This window comes from Terrapene carolina, unplaced genomic scaffold (genome assembly GCF_002925995.2).
Source record: "Terrapene carolina triunguis isolate 2854851 unplaced genomic scaffold, T_m_triunguis-2.0 Scaffold84, whole genome shotgun sequence".
Lineage (NCBI taxonomy): Eukaryota > Metazoa > Chordata > Testudines > Emydidae > Terrapene > Terrapene triunguis.
In genome coordinates, this window is record NW_020664435.1 from 2,738,565 (window position 1) to 2,765,396 (window position 26,832).

General features: G+C 43.8%; 1 protein-coding gene across 1 annotated transcript in view; it reads left to right on the forward strand.

Moving 5' to 3' along the window:
- Positions 1-3,413: 3,413 nt before the first annotated feature.
- Positions 3,414-26,832, forward strand: part of OSBPL10 (oxysterol binding protein like 10) — a 170,024-nt gene continuing 146,605 nt past the window's right edge. Inside the window, exon 1 of the mRNA XM_026649361.2 lies at positions 3,414-3,747. Within this exon, the coding sequence (XP_026505146.1) occupies positions 3,437-3,747 (311 nt within the window). The 5' untranslated portion in view covers positions 3,414-3,436. The remainder of the gene's footprint in view (positions 3,748-26,832) is intronic.

A 26,832-nucleotide genomic window follows, 5' to 3' on the forward strand; every position in this document is an offset into this window, starting at 1 on the left:
AGGGGAATTAAATCCAACAGTAAGAGGTTTTATAGCCATATAAATAGGAAGAAAACAAAGAAAGAGGAAGTGGGACCGCTGATGAATGTGGATGGAGTGGAAATTAAGAATAATCTAGGCATGGCACAATATCTAAATGAATATTTTGCTTCGGTCTTTAATAAGGCTAATGAAGGGTTTAGGAATAGAGGGAGTAGGACAGAGGGGAATAGAGGAGGGGGGATAGACATTACAGTATCAGAGGTGGAGGCCAAACTTGACCAGCTAAACGGGACTAAATCGGGCGGACCGGATGATCTTCATCCTAGAATATTGAAGGAACTGGCGCGAGAAATTGCGAGCCCCTTGGCGACAATTTTTAATGAATCTGTAAACTCGGGGGTGGTACCGTTGGACTGGAGAATAGCTAATGTGGTTCCTATTTTCAAGAAGGGGAAAAAAAGTGACCCGGGTAACTACAGGCCTGTTAGTTTAACTTCTGTAGTATGTAAGGTCTTGGAAAAAATTTTGAAGGAGAAAGTAGTTAAGGACCTTGAGGTGAATGGCAATTGGGACAAATTACAACATGGGTTTACAAAAGGCAGGTCGTGCCAAACCAACCTGATCTCCTTCTTTGAGAAAGTAACAGACCTTCTAGATAAAGGAAATGCGGTGGATCTAATATACCTCGATTTTAGTAAAGCGTTTGATACGGTTCCGCATGAGGAATTATTGGTTAAATTGGATAAGATGGGGATCGATAGGAAAATCCAGAGGTGGATAAGGAACTGGTTAAAGGGGAGACTGCAGCGGGTAGTACTGAAAGGTGAACTGTCAGATTGGAGGGAGGTCACCAGTGGGGTTCCTCAAGGTTCGGTTCTGGGTCCGATTTTATTTAATCTATTCGTTACTGACCTCGGAACCGAATGTAGGAGTGGGCTGATAAAGTTTGCGGATGACACAAAGTTGGGAGGCATTGCCAACTCGGAGAAGGATCGGGATATTCTGCAGGGAGACTTGGATGACCTTGTAAATTGGAGTATTAGTAATAGGATGAGATTTAATAGTGAGAAGTGTAAGGTGATGCATTTAGGGATGACTAATAAGAATTTCAGTTATAAGCTAGGGACGCATAGGTTAGAAGTGACTGAGGAGGAGAAGGACCTCGGAGTCCTGGTTGATCGCAGGATGACTATGAGTCGGCAATGCGACGTGGCTGTGAAAAAAGCTAATGCGATCTTGGGATGCATAAGGCGAGGTATTTCTAGTAGGGACAGGGAGGTGCTGCTTCCGTTATACAAGGCGCTGGTGAGACCTCACTTGGAGTACTGTGTGCAGTTCTGGTCTCCTATGTTTAAAAGGGATGAACTGAAACTGGAACGGGTACAGAGAAGGGCAACTAGGATGATCCGAGGAATGGAAAACCTTTCCTATGAAAGGAGACTAGAGGAGCTTGATTTGTTTAGCCTAAACAAAAGAAGGCTGAGGGGGGATATGATTGCTCTCTTTAAATATATCAAAGGGATAAATACCAGGGAGGGAGAGGAATTATTTCAGCTCAGTGCTAATGTGGACACGAGAACGAATGGATATAAACTGGCCGTGGGGAAATTTAGGCTTGAAATTAGACGAAGGTTTCTAACCATCAGAGGGGTGAAATTTTGGAACAGCCTTCCGAGGGAAACGGTGGGGGCGAAAGACCTCTCTGGCTTCAAGATTAGGCTAGATAAGTTTATGGAGGGAATGGTTTGATGTGATTACGGGATTCTAATCAATTAGGCAATAACGGCCATCGCTGGTAAAATGAGGGTCTGGCTAGAGAATCTTGCCTGTATGCTCGGGGTTCTGCTGATCGCCATATTTGGGGTCGGGAAGGAATTTTCCTCCAGGGTAGATTGGCAGTGGCCCTGGAGGTTTTTCGCCTTCCTCCGCAGCATAGGGCAGGGGTCGCAAGCTGGAAAATTCTCTGCGACTTGAAGTCTTTAGATCACGATCTGGAGACTTCAACAGCAGAGTTAAGGGAAAGTGGGGGGGTCAGCTTTTGTGGCCTGCATCATGCGGGGGGTCAGACTAGATGACCATATTTGTCCCTTCTGACCTAAAGTCTATGAGTCTATGAGTCTATGAGTTGTACTCAGAGCTCCTGTACCTGAAACACAAGGCCTCTCTCACTGCAGGTTTATCACTTGTTTCATGTGCTATATACTCAGTGCTGGGTACCTTTGTTATACACTTTGTGTTGAAGTAGAGCACTACTCTCTCTGTGTTATGCATTGATAGCTGTGCACACAGCATGTGTGTTGTGGTTAGCTTGCCTCTGCAATGTTGCCAGCTCTGGTGATTTGATTGTCTCACCTTGTGGGTTTTTTTTCTCTTCAAGTCCCTGCTGTTGAAATGAAGAGACTGCATGATTATTATCTATTATTTGTATTATCATAGCACCTAGGAACCCCGGTCATGGACCAGGTCCCCAGTGTGCTAGGTGCTGTACAAATATAGAACAAAAAGACAGAGAATCTCAGCTCTCATTTCTTTTTAAATAAAAAGTTTCTAGCCCTCATGGTTGTGTAGACAAGCTTGAAAAGATGACCTAAGTGCATCCTATAAGCTCGGAAACCAAAAGCCAAAGAACCCCTCCAATTTATAATTAAAACACCCCATGATTTTAAGCCAATCTCATGATTATGGGTAGATTTACAATATTTGACTCATGGTTCTTGAATGCTTGGAGATGGCTTATGTGTGTGTGTGTTGTGCATTCTTCTATATGTGTTACATACTGTATATGTGTTGTGGTAGGTACTCTGTGTGTTGCAAAGTGCTGTGTTACACACTGTGTTGTGCACTCCTCTCACTGGCTGTCATGTGTGTATGGTGGTGGGTAGTGCTGCTGTGTGAAACACTGCATGTTGTGCACTCCTCTCTGGATGGTATGCAGTGTATATGGATGTGGTGTGTTACACACTGTGTTGTGCTCTCCTCACTGGTGGTGGTTTGTGTTACACACTGTGCTGTGCATTCCTTCCTGGCTGTAACACAATGTGTATGGTGTGTGTTGTGTGGTACTGTGTGTTACACACCGAGTTGTGCTCTCCCCCCTGGCTGTAACGTGGTGTGTATGTGTGTTGTGTACTGCTACTGTGTATTAAACACCGTGCTGTGCACTCCTCCCTGGCTCTCGCTCCGCGTGCTGTGCTTTCTCTCAGGCCTGGCTCAGACTCTTCCAGGCCGGACCAGCAGCCTCCCGAGCGAGTGCCAGCAGGGCGGCGATTCCTGCGTCTCTCCAGGCTGGGGGCGGTTCTGCGGCCGCCGCCCCAACTTGCTCTAGTAACCGGCGGAGGGGGCGGGATCGGCGGCTCCCCCCACTGGTCCGGCCACTCCTGCTCCGCGCGTGAGTCAGGCATTTCCCGGGAACTCGCCGCAGCCGGGCGGGCTCGGATCCTGCCCCGCGGGCTCCATGGAGAAGGTGGCGGCGGCGCAGGGAGGCAGCAGCGGGGATGGAGGCAGCAACAGCAGCAGCCGGAGCAGCAGCCGCCCCACGTCGGCGGGCTCGTCTCCCTCCTCCATGGGCCGCGGGCCGCCGGGCCGGCCAGCGGCGGGCAGGCTGGAAGGCGGCGGAGGAGGGAGCAGCAGTAGCCCGGGCTCGGCAGCTGCGAGCCCGGGAGGAAGCGGAGGGGGGCCGGCGCTCGGCAGCGGCCGCAGGAGGGAGCCGACGCTGGAGGGAGCGCTCAGCAAATACACCAACCTCCTGCAGGGCTGGCAGAGCAGGTAACCCCCGGCCCCGAGGTGGGAACTGCCCCCCGCATGGGCGCACACAGCCGCGGGGCGCCCTCTCAGCATGGGTACCCCGGCACTCTCTGAGGCAGGAGCTCCTTATCTGAGACCTCCGCTGACCAGCCCCCCGAGACACCCCATTCCCCGGCTCGCCCAGACCTCGGACGCGCCGGTCCCCCAGAGATGCTGCTCTGGGGAGCTGGCCGAGGGACCCCTGGCCCGTTAGGCCGGTGGCATGGTGTGTGTGTGTGCAGCTCAGCCACTTGCCCTGGGGCAGATCCGTCTTTCATTCTTCTGCATGGGTGATGGGTTCTCCTTAGTATTTTCATTGTCATCGATTTTATGGGCAAAGGGAAGCCGAGGGGATCATGTGCCTGGGCTGGTACATCTTCATGGTGGCAGTTTTGGAAGCGGGGTCTGATAGGTAGCCTGGTGTTTGAACATATAATGTAAATATGTTTATGATAGGTGTGTGTTTAGGGAGTTAGAGCAGTGGTTCTCAAACCTTTGTACCGGTGACCCCTTTCACATAGCAAGCCTTTGAGTGCGACCCTCCCTATAAATTAAAAACACATTTTTATATATTTAACACCATTATAAATGCTGGAGGCAAAGCGGGGTTTGGGGTGGAGGCTGACAGCTCACGACCCCCCATGTAAGTACCTCATGACTCCCTGAGGGGTCCCAACCCCCAGTTTGGGAACCCCGAGTTAGAGGGATGGAAGAAATAACTTTCTATGAACAGTGCACTTGACATGTTTCTAGTTCATCCTCCCTCCTCCCAACCTTGTTCTGTAGGAATACTAGGAAATAGATCTGAACTATATACTGTAATGTATTACTTTTGACTTCCTTATTCTGCAAAACTTTTAAAAAAATAACTATGGAATAAAATATCCTGCCTCAGTTAAGAAACTAGCACTAAGAAGTAAATAGAAAAATAGTATTTTCTGTGGTGATCATTTTATTGGAGGGGGGAATGAGACAATTCATAAGAAAAAATAAAGTTTTAATTTCATTATGTCCTGATTTGACAAGTCTAACTTATTTTCGTCATGGACACAGAGACCAAGGTCCTAATCCTGCAGTTTCTTGCATATGGACAGACTGCTATGCAGGCAAGGAACCTCACTGACTACAATGTGAATCTGCTCATACCCAACACAGTACAGGATCAGGGCCTAAATTGTTATTACAGCTGGGATTGTGGTGCTAATAGTGCTGTACTGGGGTCTACTGTAATGGAATTGGGCAGAGAGGATTTATTATTATTTATTATTCTTTCACTTCTGGTTATCAAACTTCATCCTCTTTCCCTTTTATTTTAAATAGCTAGATTTGTGTACTTATGAAAGGTACTAGATTGGCAGCTGTGGAGAGTGAGGACCTCTACCTATAGAACAGGGTAAACTTCCACACAGGACCTTTTCTGTATCAGGCAAAAAATTTCTACTGTTGCTGACATCAGGGTGCCTAGCCAGTGGTAACAGTTGGAAGAAATAGTGCTGTTAATGTTCAGCAGACCGTGGTGTTTTAACACTGTGTCATTTAGATATGCTGTAAACAGTGTTAAATGACAAAGTAGTAAAAATGCTAGTGTCCATCAGAGCATTATCACTGCTGGAGCTACCAAAGTTACTGTCACTTATGGAGCTGAATCAGAAGTGGAAGTGGTGGGAAAACTCCCCTCCCCCCCTCCGAAACTGCCACTGTAGACCTAGTTATAGCATTCCTCATCCCCAGGCTGGAAGGTGTGCACAGGATATTACCATACTACAGAGTGAGCATCATGTTGTTTCTTGTGATTTCATTAAATTTTGTGAAATCTTTGATTACACATCTTTTACAGACAGGCATGTCTATAAAATGTTAATATTCAAAAAAATTGGACAAGTACGTTGAGTTTTTTTGAGGGTGAATATACTTTGAATATTGAATAAAAGGTAACCAAATATCAAAGTATCTATTTGTCCTTTATTTTGCCAGGTACATACTTGGTATGTTAATTTTTCCATAACCGCAACCTCCCAGACTTTTTTTTTGAATAATTTCTCTACAGTTGGACTATTTTTCTTTTTCCTGTGAGAAGCTAGCAATAGCCGAACAGCTACAAACAATTGAGCGATTAATTCCTCGTTTCCCTTTGTGTTATCATTTCCAGTAGGAAGCCCCAGGAGGATTACCAGTGGATCATTTGGTAATATATATATCCAACAATCTGTGATATTTGGTTATGGATTGCATCCCAAGACTCTCTGATTAGCCATGTCCACCATATATGCATAAAACCACCTCTTTCTCTACAGTTTCTCCAACATTTATCACCATTCAATCTGTATATTTTTTTAATCTGACTAGCGTGAGATTGAAACAGTATTTTACATAAATGTTCTTTTATTGTGCCTACAGATTGAGATTGCTGCTCCTCTTTTCTGGATCAAACCCTCATTTCTCTTGGGTAATTTGTATATTCAGGTCCTTTTCCAGGCATGTCACCTATGGATATTCTTTTGTTAGGAAAGTTGTCTGAAAAGATCGATCTAAATTAGTTATATTTTTTTTGTTTCCTGAATGAACAGATAACATCATTTGTATTGAAATTAGCATTCTGTATAAAATATTTTTCTAGAAAATTGAGAAACATAATGGCTAACTTGACAGTACTAGTACCACAGGAGAGTGGGCCAGTTAAAGTTAGATTTTTTTTATCTCTAAATGAGTTAAACATTTAAAAGTCTCTGGTTTATGACTTGGGTTAAGATCTGGATTATTTGCAATAGGTGTCATTGGCAAAGGTCTCTAGTTCTATCCCAAGCCCATAGAGCAGCCTTTGGTAAAGGATATGTATAAATTTCTGGAGGGCATGACTTTGAAAATTAATCCATGATTGCTTAGCCATGTTTACACTGCCACAACGTTCTTGTTCAATAAAGACCCAGTGTTTGCCTGTGTTTCCCCAATCCACTACTGCTTTCTGGCTTGGTTCCCTTGTTATAACTGCCAATAAATATGCTAGCTGTAGTGTGTTTGTGTTGGGGACACCCATGTTGGAACAACTGGATTGGTTTCATCAACTCATTTGATAGACCACTGACCTTCCATCAGGTGGTAACAGCTCAGCTGCTACTGTCATATGTTGGATTTGGTCAGGACTCTTGGAGGTGAAAGGTCTGTCTTCTTACCTATCTCTTGAAATATGCAGTCCCCTACTTGGTGAAAATCTTCCTCTTTAAAAAAAAAAAAATCTTTTTGATAGCATAACTCTGAAAATTAAAGGCTGCTTTTGTATCTGACCCCTTTTTGTAAAAGTAATGAGTAATTTCTTAGATCTCAGCTGGGTAATGGCACTTACGGGTGAATCCTTGTCCAATTAAATGGGACTCTGCTTTGATCTAAGGGTCTGATGTCACAGATATGATTGCAGAATAGAGACCTCTGATGGTAAATTTTGTGGGGCACGGATTGTATCTTCATTGTGTTTGGACAGTACCTAGCACAATCCGATCCTGATTACGCCTCTGGGCATTGTGGCAATTTAACTGTTAGATGGTAATTATAGGAGTCAATTTCCAAATGTACAAGACATCCATTAACAAGAAACACAAAGACATAATTTTAATTTATAATGCTTACCTTGTCTGAAAACATCCGGAGAAACTATACAATTTAAAATATGCTTGTTTAAATAATTCTGTTTTAATAGATTAAATGACATTGCAACTTGTAGCAGTCATGTATCTTTTTTCATGCTGTGTTAGTACACTTTTTCAGTCACTATACTATGTTTATATTTGATGTAATCTGTTTTTGCTCAAGAGCTTTATAATGTCAGTAGAGCGGTTCTGTTGAATTACAGTTGGGTTATTCAATCAAGGACCACAAACTATACTGAATCTAAAAGGATTTGTATGGGGTGGAGGATTTTCTAGAAATCAGAGTTTAAAATAAATACAATACCAACAAAAAGCAAAACTTATCAAGTAGCTCTTTTTATAACACCCCACACTCAAGTATCAGAGGGGTAGCCATGTTAGTCTGGATCTGTGAAAGCAGCAAAGAGTCCTATGGCACCTTATAGACTAACAGACGTATTGGAGCATGAGCTTTCGTGGGTGAATACCCACTTTGTCGGATATATGTGCATGTGTTTTCACCCACGAAAGCTCATGCTCCAATACGTCTGTTAGTCTATAAGGTGCCACAGGACTCTTTGCTACCCCAAACTCAGTTTATAGTTCAGTATCAAGCAACTGTTTACATGTTTATTTGACCTTTGAATATTTGTCATTTGGTCAGTACCATTTGTGGACTGGGGCCCTAAAGAGACAGTTTACCAAAACTGTTACTCAGTTTAAAAAGTCTAATAATTTTAAAGGTGCCTACTCCAAATCCTGTGATCAGATATCAGTAGCCTTTATGTCAATTTCCCTTATCCACTAACTTATATAATCCTAACACATTTAATGTTAAGGTCTACCATATTATGCTTAAGTTGAAAAGCCTCTAGAATGCCCAACACCTATTTTTTGAATGCCAGGATTATCTTTTAAAATCTAGATGAAACCGGAATTCCTTTAGGAATGCAGTTACTGTGAATCACATTTTCACTGATATTCTCTTTACAGATATACCACAGGCATTGATATTTTGAAAAGGTACCCAACACAACTTATTGTTTTCTCTCTTTCAGTCAGTGTACTATATATAGATTCATTAAAAAAAATCTTAACTTCCATTAGCTGAAACAATTGCAGGTCTGAAGATGAATTGGTCCTCTTCGTGAAGTTACTTCATTTGGCATCCTGTTAAGTGAATCCTTTGAGAGTGTACTGACTTGTATTTTAAAAAATGATTCTCTTCACTGTGGTCTAGTAGCCTCAGAAAATGAGGAAGACAGTTGTTTAGTTTAAAACATGCAGAAGGAAAAGTCATTCTCAAACTTGTTTTTTTTATATTGGAGCATGTACTTAAACAATAAACAAGATAGGGATGGCTAAAAACTTGTTCAGTAATATCAGTAAAATTCTTGAATTATTCAACTAGATTCATTAAATCCATCTGGGTCTACACTGGCGAGAATCCAGAGAGCAGAAGAGCGAAATTTGGCCTGAAGCATGGGCATCTTAATGTGATCACACACCTGTGGGTGTCATGAGATGCAAAGGCATCTAATCTTTCTGCTCTGTAATTGTGATAATTATATTCTCTGGAGTTGATGCACTGTCATAAAATATTTCTGGTTGGATTTACTTCTTTCAGGTGTGCGTGGGAGAAATTCAGTCCATATTTTAAACAGGAGCTGTGTGGATTTAATAGAAGAATATGTCCCTATGGCATATGACAATTCTACTGCAGAACCTGTTTTCAATCAGTTAATTTGGTATTAATGAAAGTATCCCTTAATATGCTTGTGGCTTACCATCCTGATCTTAAGTAGCTCAGGAAAAATTTCTAAACAAGTCCTGAAAATCCACCTCCTTGGGTCAAGTAGTAATCTTTCCATGCTAAATGCAAATTCTAAGCGCGCTCTCTCTCTCTCTCTCTCTCTCTCTCTCTTTTTAAAATGAAAATGTTTCTAGGCTTTTAATTCTGGAAGGTTTTCTTTGCAAACATGAACAAATCCCTGCATGCTGTTGGCCGGGCAAAGATCATTATGAATGCACAACTGACACAGAAACAGATGCATTCTGAGTTGTTGGATATTCTTACTTCTACTTTGTGTGGATGAGAGAGGATGTATTCAGTTCCTTATTCTTCTGAATTCTCTTGGAGAAGACACTGCATTAAATCAGTTCTCCCTCATACTTTATTTTGTAACTCAATAAATATTCTCTACACCACTTTTTTCAGTGTATCCTTAGTTTTCTCTTGGAGAACCATATCCTAACTGTCCTGTAACCTTTTTTGTTTCTTCTCCTCCTCCTGGGCATCATTGTTGAGTTAGATATGCTCATTCCGCAACAGAGGCGCAGTGTAGGCTGTATTTTATTTTTATTTGAGCTCATACTCCCCCTGCTGGAGTGCTTCTACAGTCCTGTTCATTGTCTCTTGCTAGAAGAGCAGTTGCAGTCCGACTGCTCTCACATCAGAAATCAAGGGAAGTGTATTGCAGAAAAGAAACTAATTCCCTCAATCCCAAACAATTCTTATGTTACTGAAGAAATTGCCACCATGTCCTTTCATTGTTCTTATGACCTACCTCTTTTTCCCAGCTGTCGTGCAATTCTGACTATACTTGCTGCTATGGCACCTCCTAAAAATGTCAGCAACCGTTTTCCAGAGTGTTTTGCAGAACAGTGTTGCTGTAATTGCTATTCATAGATATGGTAGGTGCTTTACAGACAAAAGAGAATAAGGTCCCTGACTCAGCTTACAAGTAGACAAAGGATGGAAGAAGTGAGCAAAGTTGTTCTTTATTTTTGGACTACTTTCTCTTAAATGAGGGTTTATAGACTTTTGGAAGAGCTCTATTTTGAGGAGGGACTTAAAGGAAGAAAGGGGGGAGGCATAATGGATTGCATCAGAAAAGAGGCTCAGGTCATCACATAGCATGGAAGATGGCATAGGAACCAGTAGAAGTTGGCATTTAAACATAAGGGGTGAGAGAACAGAAGCAGGAGCTAGGAAGGTAAGAGCGTGGAGCTTGATGTCAGAAGCAGCTTCAGTAAAGGGGTTTGAAGATGAGATGGATGTGGCTGAGCAGAAAGCAAGATAAGTGACTTTAATGGGAGCATTTAGGATGGATCAGAAGGGGTAAGTCTGGGATTCCATAAAGAAGGAGGTTGCAATAGTTGAGATGAAAATTAAGGCCTGTGTGAGGGTTTTGATAGTGGACCAGGCAGACTTTATAGATGTAGAGGAAAAACAGGATTTAGCAACTGCATAAATGTGTTGGAGAAGGAGAAATTGTGATCTAGTAGGAGAGGGAGGATTAATTCAGGGCACACACTTTTTTTTTTTTTTTTTTTTTTTTTTTAAGGATTTTTCTCTTTTCCAAATCAGCCATGCTGACCACCTGCGAAGCTCCATGAACTATGGAATGGAGGTATCTGCGGTGCTTGGGAGTAGTTGAAACTTCTGCTACTTGCCACCTCCCTGGACAAAGTGTAGTGGCAGAGCTGGTCAGAAAACTGGGGATGGATGAAAGGTGGAGGGAGTTGTCAGATTTTGCAAACACCCCCCCCCCCCCGGTTGAAATCTTGTTTTGATGGAGACTTTCTGACTTGCTTTTCCATGACGTAGCAGAGTAGGCACTCTGACCTCTACTGAAGCCTTGAGGTGGCTGTTGTACATCCCTTTCCTTGGGGGTCTTTGTCTGGGGTGATCATGAGAAAGGTGTGCTTGAGCAGGTCAGGTTGGAAATTGAATGAGTCTGAGACAGTGGAGCTGGACATAGGTGCTATGGCACAACTTCTCTTTTGAGTGGTACTTTTAAGGCCTATCTTCTCAATATTAGAACCCAGAAGACAGTCACTAGCAGATGTGAACCATATGATTAGAATTGTGTATGTATAGATGTGGGAGTAAAAGTGTCTGCCCAAGAGAAACAAACTGATCATGAAATAATTATTGTCATGCTTCTAAATGTACAGAACAATTGGGAGTGGGAAAGAACCGGTATTTGTTTTGGTAGTGGGAACGTATAACACTTTTCAAGATTTTTTTTATATAAAACAACCCTGATATGGTTGACCCTCTACCAGTGGGTCACTTTTTGCATGAAGTCTCCCTGAATCAGGGGATATGTATCCTGAATATCTGTATAGTGCTGTGTGCAATGTTGTTAATGAATAATAAAAGTAACTTACAGTATGTCTTGCAGGATAGCTGTACAGAGGTAAGAGACTCTGAGACACTATCATCTGAATCCAGGTTAAACAGGCCACTGATGTGGCCCAGTCTCACAATAGCCAGAACACATACAAAGATCATAATAGATTATAGGGACTGTTGCTTGATCATAGCTGGAGTGGCCCTGGAGATTCTTGTATTAAGGGACTGCAGATGGAATAGAGGAGAGAGGGGAAGGTGAAAGGTAGAAACCTGCTGCTTACATTTTAGAACCTTGATTGTAATTCATACGCTTGTAACTGAGCAAATTAATGCTTTTGCCATACAAACATGTAGAAAAGGTGAGAGGACTAAAATGCTGCTGTAGTTTTTATTCACAAAATCGTCCCTATAAATAAAGCTGTTTTTTCAAGTGCCAGTTTGTTTGTATATCCTACTATATCATGTTGAAGGGCTGGAAATTATTAAAAGCAGTGCGTTCCTACTAACGAACACATTGATGGGAATTTTTACAAGGTATGTTTTATGCTGCTGAAATTTTGTCACAAAGCAAAGCTTTAATTTCAAGTCAAATTTGGAATCTTTGCCAAGGTTTTACCTGGAAAATACATATAACGAAGACATACCACTGAACACTTTAAAAAAAATCATGTCCAAAAGTAAATTGTTTGATGTATTCCCTGAACTACTTTCTTTACCTTTTGCTCTTGGAAACATATCTGGGATTTTTCCCCAATAGTTACATCATTTGAGTTTAGAGTGTTTTTTAATATAGAACTTTTTTTAGAAACTTTACATCTGTAATTCTATTTTTAGATTTAATGGTAAACCTGCTTTTAAAAAACTGCATATCAGATAAATGATATTTCAGGAACACTGTCCAAAGAGAAAGTACACTTATGCGTATAGATTCTTGACTGAAGCCTTTATTCTTCTGATAGCTTAATGACTGATGATTAGATGTTCTATTCTTTCTGGGCCAGCTTTGATGGCAGAGTGATTCCTCAGCCACTGTAGGAAAAATTCTGCCACCTGGGATGATCAGAAACCTAGCTTATACCAATGAAATCTAGTTACCCACTGCCTGCTAGGAAAATGTGTGTTCAATTGATCAGTACTTGTGCTCTGAAGCCTCCAACTTCAGTTTCCCTCTATGTATCTCTGAACTATAGATTTACCTCACACAAGCTCCTTTGAAATTGTTAATAGAATGGTGGATTTGCAAAATAGATAATATTATACTTCAGGGAGAGCATCTACTACACAGTCAGCCATGTGGTGTCTTCCTCCAGCAGTTGAGTGGAACCAGAGGAGGAATTTAGCAAATTAGAGGGCCAGCAAACAAATCCATCCATTTGTGTCTCATCCTTTAGTTGTGTTTACAACAAATGCTTCGTAGAAGACTGCTTTCAGTCTCAGGTTGGAGCTGAGAAAAAGGATGATCTTGTGGTTAAAGCAGAGGTGGGCAAACTACAGCCCGCGGGCCACATCTGGCCTGCGGGATTGTCCTGCCTGGCCCTTGAGCTCCCAGCCCCTTCCCTGCAGCCACGCTGCTGCGGGGGCAGCGGGGCTGTGAGCTCCTGCTGAGCAGAGCGGCAGCATGTCTAGCTCCGGCCTGGCAGTGCGGCTGCCAGACATGCTGCTCTGAGCGGCATGGTAAGGGGGACGGGGGTTGGATAAGGGGCGGGGGGTTCCGTGGGGCAGTAAGGGGACAGGGAGTAGGGGGTGGTTGGATGGGTCGGAGGTTCTGCGGGAGGGGGGACGGACGGTCAGGGGACAGGGAACGGGGGGGGTTGGATAGGCATGGGGTTCCAGGGGGCCTGTCAGGGAGCAGGGCTGTGGATAGGGGTCAGGTGACTGGGAGCAGGGGGATTAGATAGGGGGTGGGGTCGGTTGGGGTGGGGGGTCCCGGGAGGGGTGGTTAGGGGACAAGGAGCAGAGGGGGTTGGATGGGTTGGATGTTCTGAGGGGGCGGGAAGTGGAAGGGGGCTGTTTGGGGAGGCACAGCCTTCCCTACTCAGCCCTCCATACAGTTTTGCAACCCCAATGTGGCCCTCGGGCCAAAAAGTTTGCCCACCCCTGGGTTAAAGCATTTGTTGGGGGATCTGGGTTCTGTCCTGACTCTGACCCAGGCATTCTGTGTCACTGTGGGCAAATAACTTATTTGTACCTTAGATCTCCATTTGTCAAATGGGGATATCACTGTCTATGCCTTTTATGAAGATAATTTATGTATGCAAGATGATCAGATAGTATAGTGATAGGAGTAGAAAAATTAAATTTAGAACAAACAGGACCCAAACATTTGCAGTCAGTCAATGCATCTGGGATTTGTGACTGCATGTCAAACCAGAGCAGCAGTTTTGTTCCTGAGGGAGCGAAGTAACACACACAACGTACAGCAGCCTTCCTTCCACTGTGATGGCATGCTGAGGTTCCAGACAGTAAAAAGAAGTGGCAAATTCCCACAGTCAACGCTAACATTGAAGCCCCCTAGACTCAGTTTTGCTCTGATTAGCTCCCCTTGCTGTTTGAGCAGTGATTCCTCTGGATAATACACCCTGTGGGGTGTGTGTGATCAGAGGAAACACACACATGCACTATTAGTTCATTAAAAAATAATGTGAATACTTAGCGTTCGTGTTAAGACATAGGACAAATGATAGTGACTAAATTAAATAATAAAATCCATTGCCCCTACACTGGAGAGTATACATATACAAGGTATATATAATTCTACTTAAAAAAAGGTTTTGCTATAAAGTCACTGGGGCAACTGTGTTTTCTTCATTGGATGTTCGCATCTGGGATTCAGTTTCTCCTGGGATAAATCACCTTAAAACTCTAGCCTGTCCTCTGATAATACATTTAGAGAAAGCTAATTAGCCATGTGTATATAGAAGCTGCTAAAATTGGCCATAAGTTCTAGGTCTCAATGATAAAAAATCAAAATATTACAGAGAGTAATGAAAATGAAAGTATTGCATTTGTTAACCTCACAGCTGTAGGTGGATGATATAAATGCATTCCCATAACTTCCTTTTAAAACATTCTGATATTTATCTTAAGGTTTGTGGCATTTTTATAGCTCTGCTGTAAGAGATCTTTGTGTTTGTTGTGATGAAGTGCTAAGAACCAACAGCTGAACCAGCACTCTGGTCACTGTAAATCCAATTAGTTCCCCTGGAGAGGGCCTGAGAGAGGGAAGGAATGGCTAATTGCTAGATCAGCCTGGGCTGGGGAGAGCTAAGGTGCTAATTAGCCAGTTAACTGCCAGAGTAGAAAATGGAGCATAGGAAGGAAGTACAGGGCAGGGAAGTGGGGAGAGAGCGAGCACCAGTGCAAAGTTCTCCTCTCTTATGGTTATATGACACATTTAAATAGACTTGCTGCACAGGACTGTAAGAGGGTGGTGGTTGATAAAACACAAAATGCACAATGGTCATTAGAAACCAGAGGTGTCAGAGCCATTTGTACGGGAAGATGGGAGTGAAGGGCTGTGCCCTGTCACAAATAAGGACTTGTCCAGTATCTGCCTTATCCATGCTGAGAAACTGACAGGGGAGTTGGTGCAAAGGTTCCGCAGTCTGGGTGATGGAGGACATCATTGCAATGGCTAGTAGAAGGAGATGCAGAAGACACTGCAGGCCTTTCAGCAATCCCACCACCTGGAGAGACCGTACTTGTTTGCCTGGCAGGCTGAGCAACAGAAAAGCCTATAGGATTTTATTTGAGAGCAAGCTCTTATGCAACAACAGCTACCTCAAGGTGTGGTGAGTGCTGCGGTGGAGAACGGCGGCCTGGCACAGGCACTAGGCCTCTGTAAGATGGTCCCTACCCTGTGGATGACCCCTACACATTTTTGGTTATTTTTGAAAGTAGCTATCGGTGCAGGTTGGGACAAGGGAACCTGGGCCCTATGGCTAGTGCCCTACTTGACAGGGGAAGCTCAAGTGGCCTACATGGCTGTGAGTGAGCATGGGACTATGTTGTGTTTATGGTGGCCATCCTAGACCACTGAAAAATACTAGCAAAAGTTGCAGGCCATTAAATGGATTGGGGGCTTATGGCCCCACCACTTTGCCCAGAAACTGATGAACTGGGTGACCTGCTGATTGAGGCTGGACCCTCAGATGGTGGGTGAGATCACAGATGCACTAACTGTAGAAGAGTTCCTGCAGAGTATCCCCAAGAACCAGGGTATGGGTTAGGGAGCATCAGCCGGTCACTCTAGATCCTGCGTTCAAACTCTCAGAAGAATTCGCTGAGGCGGACAACCCCATGAAAGAGGATTGATAGTTCAAAGGACCACATCTGGGGAGAAGGGTCGGAGAAACCAATGTGGGAAAGATCATAGAAAAGAAGAGGGAAGAATTTAGGGGGACTCGGGCTGAAACTCAGGGTATTGTCTGTTGTGGGCACCAAGGAGACACAAGAAAGAGATTTATATGGAATGTGGGTTTGTAGAGTTCTGCAGTTGGGAAGAGACTCTTGGGCATAGATGGAAAAAGAAGCTACCTACTGTTTCTGTAAAGATGGGGAGGAGGTGTCAAAGGAGTCTAGAAGACAGTGCCTCAGCCTATGCATTAGTCAAGAAGGCATAAGTGAACCCCCACTGGGTGCTCCCAGGAGCAAGATTGTGGCTTGGATCCATCCATGGGGATAAGAAACTCTGTCCTATGGCTGAGGTGCCCTTCTGGGTTTGTGAGAAGCTTAGATGGAAATGGGTTGTGGCTGTGGACATATTTTCCCATCCCATTGTACTAGGCATCGACCGGAGCTCCTTCCCATTAGGGAAACAGACTCTAGGGTGGAACTCGGTGGAGTGCGAAAGTTCCACCTGGGAAAAGGAAAGAAAAAGCTACACATAGAGGAATTGGAACACACTAGACAAAGAAACACAAGCCAGAGGGAAAGTAAAGACAATGGAGGCCTCTTACAGAAGGGGTGGGGGAGAAGGAAGAAGAAAATACAGAATTAGCCTTGTGGGATAAGGAGAACTCAAACTTGACAGGGGTTGGGGGGGTTATTGGAAGCCATGTCACCCAAACAATGGAAGGAGGGGCCCCACAAGCCATTTGGAGGCCTGGGGTAAGCTGAGACCCTGGGTAACCAGGAAGGTGAGTGTTACCAAGGGCTCTGCCACAAGACGGGGCGGGGAGGGGGGGCAAGAATGGAAAGAGTGGCCCACTGGATTGCCCCTGGTGTGAAGACCTGTGGGCTGAGACTGGGAGTGACCCCATCCCTCAAAAGTTACTTTTATGGGTGGAGAATGGGTGGACCCTGGAGGACCACCTCAGGGGCAAAGAAGGACTCAAGGAGAATAGTACCTCTGGTAAAGGAGGAAGAGTCTGGGGAAGGAGAAACTTTTCCATTAGACAAGGGGGGTTAGTGTGTGACAGAATACTGAGAACCAGCAGCTGAACCTGCACTCTGATCACTGTAAATCCAGTTAGTTTCCCCGGAGAGGGCCTGATTGAGGGAAGGAGTGGCTAATTACTAGGTCAGCCTGGGTTGGGGAGAGCTAATTAGCCCATTAACTGCAAGAGTAGCACAGGAAGGAAGTGGAAGGGGAGAGAGGCCAGCAGGGCCAGCATAAAGGAAGATCTCTGTGTGGATAGATCTCTTCCCTCTCTTATGATTGTCTGACACTGTAAATAGAATTGCTGCATGGGACTGTGTAAGAGGGTGGTTGATAAAATGCAAAGTACGCAGCAATGGTTACAAACTGGAGGTGTTATATGAGAAGATAGGGGTGCAGGGCTGTGTCCTGTCGCATTTGTATAGAACCTATACCAAGAAGGCAAAACTTATTGTGCACTTCTGTGATAGCTGGTTCATGTAAAAATGTTCACAATGAATGTAGCCTGAATGTGAACCCTCTCAAAGGCAGCAGTACTCATCAGTCCATGTCCTCATCAGTATAGTAATTGTGCTGTCGTCGCTTCCTCGCCTGGTTTTGCAGGTACTGCACATTCTGCTGAATAATGCGCAAGGTATTTACAATGGTCAAAACTGCAGTGGAGATCTGAGCGGGCTCCATGCTTGCCGCACTATGGTGCCTGCACGGGTAATCCTGGGAAAAGGGCGCGAAACTTAGGAGAGCAGAGTGGCAGCGGAAGAGGTGCTGTTCGATTCACGATAGCAGAAAAAAGGCAGGAAAGGGTTGTCTTCTGTAGCTTTCACGGAGGCGGGAGCTCAGGACAGACAACACGGAGAAGCTCGGTAGCGCGGCAGGAACGGGAGAGCAGAGTTGGCGGTGGAAGCTGTGCTGCTCGGTTCACGATGGCCGAGCAGAGTTGGCAGCGGAAGCGGTCGATGAGGAAGAGAGAGTAGATACTTATAGAGGTTACAAAGAAAGATGAGAGGAAATGCGAGGTGGATTCATAGTACCAGGAGAAAAGCGGCGCACTGTACTGCACCATCTGCTGAAAGCAGTATGGCATCTGCTGTAGCTTTCATGGAGGGAGGATCGACTGATGACACACACCCAGAAACACCCGCGAGAATGTTTTTGCCCCATCATGCACTGGGAGCTTAACCCAGAATTCCAATGGGTGGCGGGGACTGCGGGAACTGTGGGATAGCTACCCACAGTGCACCACTCTGACATTTGATGCTAGTCTCGGGACTGTGGACGCACTCCGCCGAGTTCACGCGCTTTAGTGGGGACACACAAGACCGAATGTATAAAATCGCTTCTGAAAATTCGAATAGAATAATTTCGAAATAATTTCATACTGTAGACGTACCCTTAGGGATGTGGATATTCATAAATTCTAAGCCCAGAAGGGACCAATGTGACCATCTGTCTGACTGCCTGTATTCAGGCTTGGCCCTGAATTCATTCCTGTTTGGATTTTAACATATGCTCTAGTTCAATCTTGATTTATAAATAATCCACCACACATTTTGGTAAATTGTTCCAATGGTTAATTAACCTCTCTGTAATGAAATAAAAAGATATGCCTTATTTTCCATCAGTTTGTCTAGCTTCAACTTCCAGCTCTTGGATCTTGTTGTACCTTTATCAGCTAGATTGAAGAGAATTGTGTCTAGTTACGGTGTCCACAGTATTCCTGTAGCAGTCATACCAGTGCCAAATCATTTCTCTACTTCTACTTGATATTTCTCTGTGTATACATCCAAGGACTTTATTAGGTCTTTTGTTTCTTGTTAATATCATTACCCACCAGGTCCCCCAAGTCCTTTTCATAGTCATTGCTTCCCAGCAGGATTCAGGAATGTCTGGCCTGGGGACAAATATCACTTGCTAGAGCCAGAAATGATTCAGAAGTTGGGCTTGAAATTCATTAGATGCATCACCCCCTAGAGGCTAATGTGAAAAGTGGAACTTCCCAAGTAGGGTTCAGAGATCACACATTCTTAGGAATCCCCAAACCTTAATTTTGTCTGACAGCTGGAGGAGGATTGGTTTCTAATTTGCATTCTGCTTTTGGACAGTAAGGCACACTTTCTATCACCAAAATTTTCTGTATGTGTTTTTGGCTAGTGGTCCAAGTCTTGTGGCTATTAGGTTTAAAAGATGTCAGACTCTGTGTGTCAGTTTTCAGGTGCGAGTGCAAAGAGTAGGGAGGTTGTTTGGGTATGAGAGTAATTGGACCAGTGGATGTGAGAGTAGCGGGGAGAGGGAGTGAGTCGAGTGATAGGATCAGTTAGAAAAGAGAAATGTGGTATTCAGAAATCTTGGGAGAGGAGGAGAAGGAGAAGAGTGGAAGGGAAGAAAACTCAAGAGAAGATGCAGAGTGATCAGTTACAGGAAAAGACAGAGAGAAAGTGGAGTGAAGCCAGGGTAAGAAGGTCCAACAACAGCAAGAAAGGAGTTGGAAGCTACATTTTATCAACTGTCTATTTAATGTTACCATTAGACATAGTGTATAAGAAACAGTACACAGCTGTTGTTCCTTTAAATTGCAGGAAGTCTGGGGGCATAGTTTATTTTTCACCCTGTTGAGTGAGGTTAGCACTTATGCTAGTAAATAATTGATCAATTTTACGAGCTCTGGTATGTATTAGTTTGTTACCTGGTTTACCTCAGTACTTTACTTCCCACACTAATGGCTGTTTACTGAGAATGTAATATTGTTGCTACTTTACTACAACAGATCATTTGGGACTTGTAACATTTTGATGTTAAGCTTTGATAGAAAAAAGTGGAGGACCTGGATTTTCACTCATGTTAGTTTGGTGATGTTTAGAAAAATTATTTAAAAATAGATGGATTCAGGCAGTTAGAACAGCAATTGATTACCTCACAAATCTCTTGGAAGTGGTTGTAATTTACAAATCAAACCAACCATAATTAGGGCCCTACCAAATTCACAGTCCATTATGGTTAATTTCATGGTCATAGGATTTGAAAATTGGTAAATTTCACATTTTCTGAGGTTTAAATCTGAAATTTCATGGTGTTGTAAACATGGGGGTCCTGACCCAAAAGGGAATTGGGGAAAGGGGGTCGCAAACCTGTTGTGGGGGGTCATGGGATAGCATAGAAGTGAGGGTGGCAGCCTTCAGAGCTGGACTCTGAAGGCAGCAACCGCAGAGCTTCCTGCAGCCGCAGGAGGTTCCCAGAGATGGAGATGGGTCTGATCTCTCCCTCCGCCCCAGAGCAGCTGTGCTGGGGATGGACAAGTCCTGTCCGTTCCCAACTCAGCCAGAGCTAGGAGCCCCCTTTGCTGGGGCCCTCCTAGGAACAAGAGAACATGGGATTTCGTGGGGAAGGGCTTATTTCATGGTCCATGATGCGTTTTTCATGGCCGTGAAATTGGTAAGGCCCTAGGGTGACTAGATGTCCCGATTTTATTGGGACAGTCCTGATATTTGGGGCTTTTTTCTTATATCGACACCTATTACCCCCCACCCGCGTCCCGATTTTTCACACTTGCTATCTGGTCACCCTATAAGGCCCTAACCATGATCCTTAAGGTGATGGTTGTAGTAGGCTGTAAATGGATGCTTCTCTAATTTGTTGGGCTCTTAATTTGTTTATTAAAAAGTCAGTGTTAGAAGGATGGAATATTTTATCAGGAAGACTGTATTAGGTGCTTATCAACTGCTAAGATGAAGATAATAAATTTGACACACGTGGTCCTTGGCATCACAGCATTGTCTCTTCAGCCAGGAAGACAGAATTGGGAAACCTCAAGAATAAAGTCAACATCAGCCTTTGCTTGACTGGAAAGGGTCACTACAGAGAATTGGAAAGTTCACTCTGCTTTGAGGTGGTAGAGTAGGAAAGGAGAACGTCCTGTTTCTGCAAAGCTTTAATTGAGCTGGTGTGGAGAGGAAAAGAGAAAGAGGAATCAGTGTGTGCCTTTTTTTCTTTCTTCTTTATAGTGTATAAAGACACTCTGAAAAGCTTTCTTCAAATGTATTTCTGCTTTTTTCTTAAACTGAAAATTCAGATCCTGTTTAGCCTGGAAAACTCAATAATTGGAGAATCAGTTAAATGATGCCCTCCCAAGATTCAAGAGAGAGAATGATGAACAGATGAGAGGGAAAGTCAGACTATTACAATTTTTTTTGTTAATTCTTTAACTTCAGTGACTAACACTTTGGTGTGAGAAAGACTTTAAGTATTCAAACTCCCACTTCATTTAAGGTTCAGAGCTAACAATATTACGTATTCATCAACTCCTCCAAAACCAAGTCAGTCTTGAATTGGCATTCCTGATATTTCTAAAGATTGAAAAATGCAAATAAAGGAAAAAAATTGGTGGTTAGTTCCTTGGGGCAGGGACCATCTTTACATTCTCTGTTTGTACAGTGCCTAGCACAATGGGGTACTAGTCCATGACTGTAGCCCCTAGGTGCTACAATAATACAAATAATAAACAGTTATAATAAAATCCTGAACACAAGACCTCTTGGGCTACCTTTATACATTATAAATAAGCACCCTCCCCAAAAAAGTACATGCTCAGTTTAAAGAGAATTCTTTGCTGTTTACTGTTAAGTTGATGTAATTTATGGTAACACAATTCTTGACACTATGTATCTCTGACTTGACTCCTCCCCCCCTCCCTCCCCAAGAAGTAACTGGAATTAAAATTAGCTATTAAATTCAGTACCTATAGTAGAATAACATTTTAAATGAAGTTCAAGATTAGGTAGAAATATTTGATATTTAAGTGGCATAATTCTTGACAATTAATGTGGAGCGTAATCACTATCTGACTTTAAACTAAAATGGATTACAACAGCTGTTATAAACAGCAATATTAATAGTACAAAAAGTCACTGTCTTTTTTTTTTTTCAAAAGTTTTGCTGTCTGCTATGCATTAGAATGTTTCTGGGGCCCCATGTATTTCTTAGAGTATATCACTACAGTTTCTGGCTAGGATAGTTATTGCAAGTGCCTTTCAGATAATTCAGAGGGTGTAAATACAGTGATGCATCTGTCACCTTCCAAACCAAGAGCATTGCCTTCTGGAAACAAATGTCTGTACTGCTTCTCCTATCTGGGAGTTGTCTGGTGGAAGCACCATGTATTTCTTATGCTGTTATGGCAGATGGTTATCATACCTTGGTATTGCAGGAATTTTATCTATTCCCTAACTATTTCTCTCACATTTAGGCCTGATCTACAGTTGGAAATTAGGCTGGCATAACTACGTCACTCATGGGTGTGAAAAATCCATATGTCTGAGCAATGCAGTTAAACAGACCTAAATCTTGGTGTAGACAATGCTAGATACTGCCTCTCTGGGAGATAGATTACCTATGCTGATGGGAGAACCCCTCCAATCGGTATAGGTAGTGTCTTCACTGAAGCATCACAGCGGTGCCGTTGCAGCATTTTGAATGTAGACAAACCCTTATAGTAATGTACAAATCTAGGGGTCATATTCTCTTGCATGCACCAATTTTATAATTAACTCCATTAATTTAAGTGACATTACTTATGAGTTGCACTGGGTGTTTCTACTTCTGAATGACTTTTCAGTTGAAATGAAAAACAGTCTTGAAAACAGTAATTTTGCTGTAAGTGTTGTTATTGGGACTTGGAACATGCATCTTCAATTATTGTGGTGCCTTCAGTTAACCTCTAAATGTCTTTGTAATCTATTGTGGCACAGTGACATCACTATTTTAATTTTATGGAGTAAAATGAAGTTGCGGTTTGATAGTTCCTGTTTTTATATCACAAGATACCTGATGTTGGTTCTTTTTTCTTAGTATACGAACAGATGTTTTACACTTATTGTATATTCTTCTGAGAATTGCTTAAGTGCTTTACAAACTTAAATCAAATTGTACAACTTTCCTGTTAGGTAAGGAGATGTCTTATACCTGTTTTACAGATGGGTAAACTGAGACCCAGAAAGGTTAAGGGATCACTCAATAAACTCTGTGGTGGAACTGTGAATAAAACCCAGATATCCCATTTCCTAGCCATGCTCTAACCATTAGGCTGTTCTTCCCTCCAGATTGATAATTTCTGGTTTTCATCCATTATATATATTTGCTTTATACAGCAATGAGTTGGCATTCATTCTGGATCTCACTGAAGGTGAATAAAATATTTTGGCTTGTATAGCCTGAGAAAGATGATAAACCAGGAGATTCTCTCTATGAAAGTTACTGTACCATGTTGTCTTGTAGACTTCGACATTGTAGTTGTGGGTTAGCAAGTAACATGAGGACTTGCTGGCTTCTGGCAATAATTCTTGCAGAGCATTGCCAAAGAACTGTGAAGGTCTGGGGAGGAGGGGAGCTGTGGTATGACCTCTGGTTGTAAAACTCTGCTGACTTATGGTTGCCAGGTGTCCGGTTTTCGACTGGAAAGTCTGGTCAAAAAGAGAACCTGTCAGTGTCTGGTCAGGTACTGACTGGACACTAAAAGTCTGGTTACCATGGGGGGTGGGAGGAGAGTGGCAGCCTGTTGCCTGGTCCTGAAGTGGCAGCTCCCATGGTAGTACACATGCACTGGTTTGGGCTGCAGGTGGCTCCTTTGAGGACGATGGTTTGCAGGGCTGCAGCAGAGGACAGCGTGGGGGGTCCATGGTGAGCGGGGTATGGGGTTCCCAGTGGGAATGGAACATTCCCCAGGAGGCAGGGGGCTGCTGGGCAGGCAGCGCAGAGGGAGGCAGGGGGCTGCTGGGCAGGAGGGCCACATCCTAGCTCTCCAGCGGGGCTGCCAGGCTGCTCTTGTGTGGCCTCCGCCCTCTTCTGACCTGCAGTCCCAAGCAGCCTCTTGGAGCTGGGGTTTGCAAGTCCTTTGGGGCTGCTCATGCTGGAGTTGAGGGGGAAGAGCAGCGATGGGAGGTAATTGTCCTGCTGTACTCCTCACTGGTGAGGAGTTGTGTCCAGCACTGGACACTTTAGGGAGATGTGGACAAATTGGAGAGAGTCCAGAGGAGATCAACAAAACATGGTAGAAGGTTGAGAAAATCTGACCTATGAGGAAAGATTTAAAAAACTGAGCATGTTGAATTATGAGAAAAGAAGACTAAGGAAAGAACCTGATAAGTCTTCAAATATGTTTATAAAGAAGGCTGATCAATTGTTACCCATGTCCACCAAAAGTAGGACTGGAAGTAATGGCCTTAATCTGCAGCAGGGAGATTTAGGTTAGATATGAGGAAAAACTTTCTAATTATAAGGATAGTTCAGCTCTGGAAGAGGCTTGCAATGGATATTGTGGAATCCCCATCACTGGAGGCTTTTAAGAACTGGTTAGACAAACACCAGTCGGGGTGGCCTAGGTTTACTGGTCCTGCCTGAATTCATGGGGCTGGACTTGATGACTTCTCAAGGTCCCTTCCAACCCGTACATTTCTATGGGTATGTCTACACTACAGGATTAATCCGAATTTAGATAATTCGAATTTGGGAAACAGGTTGTATAAATTCGATTGTGCGCGGCCACACTAAGCACCTTAATTCGGTTTTAAACCACATTAATTCGGTGGTGTGCGGCCACACTACCCCATTAACTTAAATACAGTAATTCGGTGGTGTGCGTCCACACTAACCCTAATTCGAATTAACAAAATCGATTTAGGCTCTACTCCGTTCATCGAGGTGGAGTACAGAAATCGATTTAAAGGGCCCTTTAATTCGAATTAACTGGCTCTGTAGTGTGGACGGGTGAAGGGTTAATTCGGATTAAGGCAGCTAAATCCGAATTAAAGTCCTAGTGTAGACCAGGCCTATGATTCTAGAATAGGGGCGGGCAAACTTTTTGGCCTGAGGGCCGCATCCGGTTTCCAAAATTGTATGGTGGGCCGGTTAGGGGAGGCTGTGCCTCCCCAAACAGGCAGGCATGGCCCCGCCCCCTATCTGATTTCCCCCCCCCCCGCTTCTAGCCCCCTGATGCACCCCCCACTCCCTGTCCCATCCAACCCCCCTTGTTCCTGTCCCCTGACCATGCCCAGAACCCCTGCCCCTGACTGCCCCCTGCCGCCCCATCCAACCCCCTCTCTCTTTCCTGACTGCCCCACCTGGGACCCCTGCCCCCATTCAATCCCCCTGTTCCCCACCCTCTTACCTCCCCAACCCCTATTCACACCCCCACCCCTCACCACCACCCCGAACTCCCCTGCCCTCTATCCAACCCCCCCTGATCCCTGCCCCCTTACCACGCTGCCTGGAGCACCGGTGGCTGGCGGTGCTACAGCCATGCCGCCCAGAGCAGCAGGACAGGCAGCCATGCTGCCCGGCTGGAGCCAGCCACGCCACCGCGCAGCACAGAGCACCGGGTCAGGCCCTGGCTCTGCAGCTGCGCTGCCTCAGGAGCTCGCAGCCCCGCCGCCCAGAGCATTGCGCTGGCGGCGGGGTGAGCTGAGGCTGCGTGGGAGGGGAACAGCAGGGGAGGGGCCGGGGGCGAGCCTCCAGGGGCAGGAGCTCAGGGGCCGGGCAGGAGGGTCCCATGGGCCGGATGTGGCCCGTGGGCTGTAGTTTGCCCGTGGGCCGTAGTTTGCCCACCTCTGTTCTAGAATCACCCTTTTTCTTTTTTCTCCTCTTCAAGGTCAGCTGGAAGAAGGATTAGTAGTGTTGCATAGCTGTGGCAAATTAACAGCATATAGTTTTGTAGGATTAAAAACATCTTAGGCTCATCTGAATTAATAACTATTTAAACCAAAATTTAAATATTCAGTAACTAAAAGGAAATAAATCTTATGTCATGAAGGATGCTTGACTGTAATATTCATGTATACTTTAAAACAGTGGACAAAAATGTCTTTAGCTATAACTGGGTTGGATTTTAGGTAGACCAAATGAATATTAGGTGACATTTATCACAACTGACAAACTGTGAAAGCATAAAATCTGAACTGATGAACCCAAAGTACCAGGTTGTGAACCCCGTTCTCCCTCTGGGGAGCAGCTACTTGTGAGTAGCTTCAGGGCGGTCCATGGATCTACTCATGTGAGTAAGGGGATCATAATCTGACCCAAAGTGAGTACTGAAGAGTAAACCATAACAACTTGATAGACAGAATACAAAATAAAAGAACAGGTTCCATAAGACTATGGGTAGTCTGTTTCCTGAAGAAGAAACCAAATTGTGCAGTGGGGTGGTTCCATGGAGGAACATAAGGTATGGTTTAAAGTTACTATATTCTTTTCTTTTAAAATGGTTTTTAGTTAATATGTAGCTCAGCAGTAAACCACTGTCTGTTTTGCCATTTTCAAACAATCTCTTTGATCTGTGGTTTTTTTATTACTCTTGTTGTTGTTAATACTATGAGCATAATTCCGTGACTGTTTAATGAGAATTTGGGACTCTCAGCTCCTTGCAGAATTGAGCACCATATCTTGTAAATAGTTATTTAACATGCCTCAAGAATAAGATGCGCCCCATATCTTGGACTGTTGTATGTATTTAGATGGAATAAAGGACACACAGAGTCAAATGTGTTAACATGACACTAAAACTGTCCACCTTTAAAGAGTTTTAAACAAGGTTTGGTATACAGAGACAACAGCCTGCTTAGTACCATGGCAAACACACTGTTAAAAATCCTTTAAACCTTTTTTAAAGATACAGGAAAAAAAAGAAAAACAGGTAAAGCATTTGAAATGTAAGATATTAAGTCTTTCATTTTAACAACACCCCTTGTTCCCTTTCCCTTTAGCTGAACAGAGTCTTTAAAGGAAAAAAACAAACAAAAAAACCCCAAACCCATTGTTAGACAGTCTCATAGATGGTATCAAAGATAACTGTCCTTTTTGGGGAAAAGAGGAAGTTAGTTGAGATGGGCTAGAGCTGTCATTGCTGCTGTTAAAATCCAGTTTCATTTTCTAAAAGGCAAAAC